Genomic DNA, 6,007 nt, shown 5'->3' with positions numbered 1-6,007 from the left:
ATGGGAGAGAGATAGTTTCTCAAAGAAAGTCGAATCCATCATGAGAGGAAAGAGAAAGTCATGTGTGATGATGCCAAAATGGAGTGAAGTTGTGAACTCATCTTATATTTATACAATTCAATGTGGGTCAAAGGTCATGTCTTTTGGGCTTCATGAGCCTACATGACTGTGGGGCTGACCTTGACCAAAACCAACATTGTGGGCTTGACTTCAAATATACATTTCTGCCTATCAAAATCCATCGTGCTTTAGGTCAAAATTGGTCCTCTCGAAAGGTCAAAATTGGTCCTCGAGAAGAGGAATCCAATGCCATCATCATCTCATACAAAGGAGCTGTCTATAGTGGAATTTGACCTTAGTTGACCATTTTTAACAATTGCCTATACAGAACATCTAGTTAAAAGACTAGTTTTACTCTCAATAAACATTGGACAAAAACTTCTCTCGATCCAGTTTGAATCTGGTAGTATCAAACAAAATTTTCATTCCATAGATGAAACAACTTTTGTATTGCACAAGGGTTCAGCTTTTTTGTGGAGAGGTATGTTCATGACACCTCAGTTACAAACTGGTTTGTTGTAAAGTTCATCTTAACAATGATTGATTCACTCAAACGAAATAAAGTAGGCAATAGATCCACATCCACATCCACATCCTACACACATGGACACATACATAAATATTGTGGGAAGGACAGGAAGATGTGCTGACCTGACTTGAAAAAGAAATTGTTTCAAACCAATGTTGTCAGACTTGGACTCTTCTAAGACTCGGCTGGGCTGTGACTCAGGAAGACTCAGCAGAATCTTTCAGACTTGGCAAAGAGAAAAAAAAATACTCAGAATATGTGTTGGCAAGTTTCAGAGGAGTCTGGCAAGTGGGGATTATGACAGAAGAGTGTCTAGGAGTTACTCTTTTCAGCGGCGACTCAGTGGACTTGGCAAGATTCAGGAGTCCGAAAAGAGTCTGACAACATTGTTTTGAACAAGCATCAGTCACAGTCGAAAAGAAAATGAACAGACAAAAATCAGCACTCTTAATAGAAAGGATACATGTGTAGAGTTCTATTTAAGAGTTCAAAGCTAGACTTCAGTATAAAAGTAAATTCTGTTTGCTGCTGGAAACTGTAAAGTAGACAAACAACAAGCTAAGTATTTTATTTAGCTGAACCTGAAATGCTTTGAAAATGCTCAAACGTTAAAATCAGTCAAATTCCTGCCATTTATCTCTAGCCTAATTTCATACATAAGCATGCTAGGAAACCACACTCCTCTATAAAAGTATACAAGTTGTAAGACGATTATATAAACAATCATAGATTGAAACAATTTCGAGCAAAGGAAATGTTAATGAAGTTATCAGTTAACTTGCAGTCTCTAATATTATTCAAATTGGCAACAATGTCAATTCAAATTCAACTCAGATTTTTGTGATACAGCTGATACAGAGATACAAAATGACCATATAAAAGTTGATTTGGAAATATCATATGCAATAATTCTGGAACACTAACATATACAATTAATCAGTAAACAGCATGATGATAATGAATGCAACCTTTACATTACAGATATGGTCGAAAATACTTTACTAGCAATCCTCTGAGTATGCTATGGGATATCTATGTATATTTCTCATGACTTTAGCTAATATAGTCATCTCATACAACAATTTGCCTAGTCAAAGCCAATGCACATCAATATTTTACTAGAAATAAAAACACCATCTACAGTCAAAAGCATTGATTCTAGGCAAGCAATATACATAAGCCTGTAGAAACTGAACATAATATTTGTTATTTGTCATCAAGCTCGATTTTGAGTTGGTGAGGCTTAGATATAATACTTGTTACTTGTATCCAGCTCGATTTCGAGTTAGTGAGTCTTATTAGCCAAACATGTGTCGGCAATTATCCGTTCATGCTCGATCGTGTTACTATTTTAAGTTAGTGTCACCGTCTCCACAAGAAAACAATCCGTCCTTGAAATGGTAAAAATGGTTTGCATCCCTCACAATAATCTATTGGCAAACCATCTTAGAGATCAACTTAGGAGCACTGTGACAATCGCTGCATACATGAAAGGTTTCTCATAATTCAGATAGGGATTCCTGGATATCTGTTGATAAGCCCAAATGCAATACCCAGCTTCTCACTTGTGACTGTAGAGCATATGTTCTTTTGTTTCCTCTTCTACGTCATGCAGCACAAATTTGTGTTGGGCACATACCCTACTGCCTCCAACTCCCCATATAAAGAATCTACAATTCCATAAATTTTCTCAGATTCTGGATGTAATTTGTCTCCCACAAAGAATGTATGCACGTTGTTGTTTACCTCAATCGAGCTGAATCCTGGAGTCTTCTTCAAACCCCTCTCTTTCATTATTGTTCTCACCTTTGCTACATCATCCCACCTTCCAGCTGCAGCATAGATGTTTGACAGCAGCACATAACATGCAGAATTCTCAGGCTTCAAGTCAAGAAGGTGTTCTGCAACTCGTACTCCTAGCTCAGTATTGTTATAAATTCTGCAAGCATTCAGCAAGGCTCCCCATACACTAATACTAGGTTCTAATGGCATCTTTTCAATGAAATCGTATGCCTTATCCACAAACCCAGAGCGGCCAAAAAGGTCAACCATGCAGGCATAGTGCTCCACCTTGGGTGTAATACAACAATCTTGAATCATGCTATCAAATATTTTCCATCCCTTATCAATCAGACCTGCATGGCTGCATGCAGACAAGACACACACGAAAGTGATTCCATCAGGTTGCACTCCTATCTGTTGCATTTGCCAAAATAAAGCAAGGGCATCATCACCGTAGCCATGCATTCCATATCCTGCAATCATTGCCGTCCATGAGACCACATCTTTTATATGCATTTTGTTGAAGAGACAGAATGCAAAATCTATGCTTCCCACTTTGCCATACATGTCTATAAGGGAATTTCCCACATGCACATCTGACTCGAATCCTCTTTTAATGATATAACCATGGATCCACTTGCATTGATGTAGAATTGCCAGATCAGAAAATGCCGGGAGCACACTCACCATAGTAACAGAATTAGGTTTCATATCCTCCAGTTGCATTTGATTAAGAAGTGCTATTGCCTCAATTGCATGTCCATTTTGGGCATAGCCAACAATCATTGCATTCCAGGAAAAAGCGTCTCTTTTAGACATTTTGTCAAACAGTTGGCGTGCAGTAGTTATGCTTCCATATTTTGCATAGAGATTTATAAGGTTAGTTTCTACCACAACATCTGAATCAAATCCACTTTTAACTATATAGCCATGAACCCACTTGCTCTGTCGCAAAGCTCCCACTTGGAGACATGCAAGCAGAACATGCACCATGGTGATTGAGTCTGGTTTCATGTATGTTAACCGCAATTGATAGAAAAATGTTAATGCCTCATTAACACATCCAAGCTGGGCATACCCAGCGATCATTGCAGTCCATGAGACAACATTTCTCTTCAACATTTTGTCAAACAATTGGCGTGCAATTTCTATACTCCCACATTTGCTATACATGTCTATTAGAGTAGTCCCCAAAGCATCATCTAAGTTGAATCCCCTTTTAATAACATAAGCATGAATCCACTTACAACGCCACAGGGCTCCTGAATGACCACATGCCTGTGCTACACTCAGCATGGTGACTGAGTCAGGTGTAACTTGTGCAAGCCGCATTTCATGGAAGAGTACTAAAGGTACATTAACATTTCCATTCTCAACATATCCATCAATCATTGCATTCCATATTACAACATCTCTTTCAGGCATTTTGTCAAAAACTTGGCGTGCGAGCTCTATTCTCCCACACTTGGCATACATAGTTATAAGAGAACTCCCCACGAACACATCCCACTCAAACCCTGTATTGTGAACAATGTATTCATGGATCCACTGGCCTTGTGGCAAGGCTCCTAAATGAGCACACGCCTGGATTAAAGACGTCATCATTACTGAACTGGTTGTCATGTTCGCCAGATGCATCTGATTGAAGAGCTCCAGGGCTTCGCTGGCATACCCATTCTGGGCATATCCAACAAGCATTGCATTCCATGAAACTACATCTCTTTTCGGCATTCCATCCAACATTTGGCGTGCAAATTCTATGCATCCGCACTTAGCATACATAGTTATGAGTGAATTCCCCACAAACACATCGGACTCGAATCCAGTTCCGATTATAACTGCGTGAATTTCCTGGCCCGTGCGCAGAGCTGACAGGCGAGCACATGCCTTGAGCACAAAGGGAAATGTGAAATTGTCTGATTGTATGCCTTCCTGCCGCATTTGGCGATAAAGCATGAGCACTTCCTCGTAGAACCCGTTCCTGGCATACCCTCTAATCATCAGATTCCATGAGTTAATATCTGGTTTGGGCAATCTGTCAAACATTTTGTGTGCAAACTCCATATTGCTATACATAGCATACATCCTCATCAGTTTGTAGCCCCAGAAACTGTCTTGTTCTAGTCCAATTGTGCATATCTGCGCATGAACTTGCTTTAGTAATGTAAGGTTATTGCATCCCTGCAAAAGAGAAACATATACATTGTTTTTGTGCTTTAACGAAATAGAAATACCGCACCCCTGCCCAAACCCATACACCTCTTCACAACCCAACGAGTTGAAACTGGCTCCCCCTGATTTCCAGGTGGGATTTTCTTCAGCTATAGTCATTATAGCTCTACAATGGATTAACCCAAGATTAATACTATACCCCAAAAAGCGCATGGAAATATTTTTGTGAAAAGATGAAGCCAGTTCCATGATTGGCTTCGTAGAAGAAGCCATGAAAATAAACAAAATAAAGAAGAGAATAAATGTTCAGTTTGCCAGTGAGGTGAGGTGCCAGGCACGCCATGCATCAGCTAAAATTTTGAAATGAAAAATAAGTTGCTTTCCTCAGTAGCCACTTACGAGCAAGAATTTTGGATGTGAGGAAGCCATATATTAAACATACCCAGGAAGATGTTCCAAATTCCATCATAATACTTTTAGGTTTGAATAATAAATGGCAGTAGAGGAGGACAGTGCATGTTGTGGACTAATTCATTTATAATTCTTTCATTTCCATCGTCTTTTCTCTTCTTTCTCAGAATCCTGTGAATGCATCACCTCTATCCTTATGCTTATCTATCTGGTGTCACCTGTAACCCTGTGAATATGATATTCATTCCGCTCTTCTTGTACTCTAATCCAGTGGGTATACATTGGAGAATTCCATGGAGTTCTTGTACTTTAATCCAGTGGGTATACATTGGAGAATTCATGGAGTTCTATGGCGGCTGAATTTTCACTCTCCTGTATTCCGCAAAAGTAAATGGATATGAAATGATAATTGATTTGAGGTGAAAATGTCCGCGAAAGTAAATGGATATGAAATGATAATTGATTGAGGTGAAAATGTACTGTAGTAGTTTAGAGCATACAGCCCATTCTCCATTTTCCTCGAACCATCTTTGCAGCCCACCGCCCCAACTTAAACCTGAGTATTTATTATCATATGCAGCTCAGTTTCATCTCGCAACTGGAGACGGATCAAAGATGAATCTATCCTAATGGACTTATACCAATACAAATACACCTAAACATTTGCCAAGTAGCAAAGTCAAGAATCTCAGCCTTCTGGTGGAATCTTGATCGTGTGGAAGTATGCTTGGTATTTTACATCTTAGGTCTGTGAAATGGAAAATTGATGCATTTGAGCTTCTAATGCTTACATTATTTTCTGGTTTTCATCATAATTTAAATTCTATATATCATACTAAATGCATTATAGTATAGAGTTGTTGCATTAATTATTACTATTAGTCCATGCATTGCCTTCAGAGCGAGCGGCTATAGTATCTGTGTCGAAGTGAGTTTATTTTAAAAAAAAATTGTGTTTATTATAATTTTAATTAAAATATGGAGAAAACGCTTAATATTTGTATTTTTTTTTTAGTAAATTGAAAAATAATTTTATAATTCTAATTTTATTTT

General features: G+C 38.4%; 1 protein-coding gene across 2 annotated transcripts; it reads right to left on the bottom strand.

The window, feature by feature from the left end:
- Window positions 1-1,623: 1,623 nt before the first annotated feature.
- Window positions 1,624-5,729, bottom strand: LOC149168844 (pentatricopeptide repeat-containing protein At3g16610-like). Of its 2 annotated transcripts, none has more exons than XM_089428444.1 (2): window positions 4,943-5,729; window positions 1,624-4,552 (listed from the first exon to the last, which is right to left on the bottom strand). In XM_089428444.1, the coding sequence occupies exons 1-2, from the start codon at window positions 4,970-4,972 to the stop codon at window positions 2,192-2,194; spliced, it is 2,391 nt and encodes a 796-aa protein (XP_089284570.1). In that variant the 5' UTR covers window positions 4,973-5,729; the 3' UTR covers window positions 1,624-2,191. The 2 variants fall into 2 exon arrangements, with proteins under 2 accessions (XP_089284570.1, XP_089284571.1); XM_089428445.1 differs by having other exon boundaries at window positions 4,986-5,729.
- Between the last annotated feature and the right edge of the window lie 278 nt (window positions 5,730-6,007).

The sequence above is a fragment of the Pinus tabuliformis genome, chromosome 4_2 (assembly GCF_031772625.1).
Source record: "Pinus tabuliformis cultivar Carrire ecotype Pingquan chromosome 4_2, CPIR1, whole genome shotgun sequence".
Lineage (NCBI taxonomy): Eukaryota > Viridiplantae > Streptophyta > Pinopsida > Pinales > Pinaceae > Pinus > Pinus tabuliformis.
This window is presented reverse-complemented; position numbering and strand designations above follow the sequence as displayed.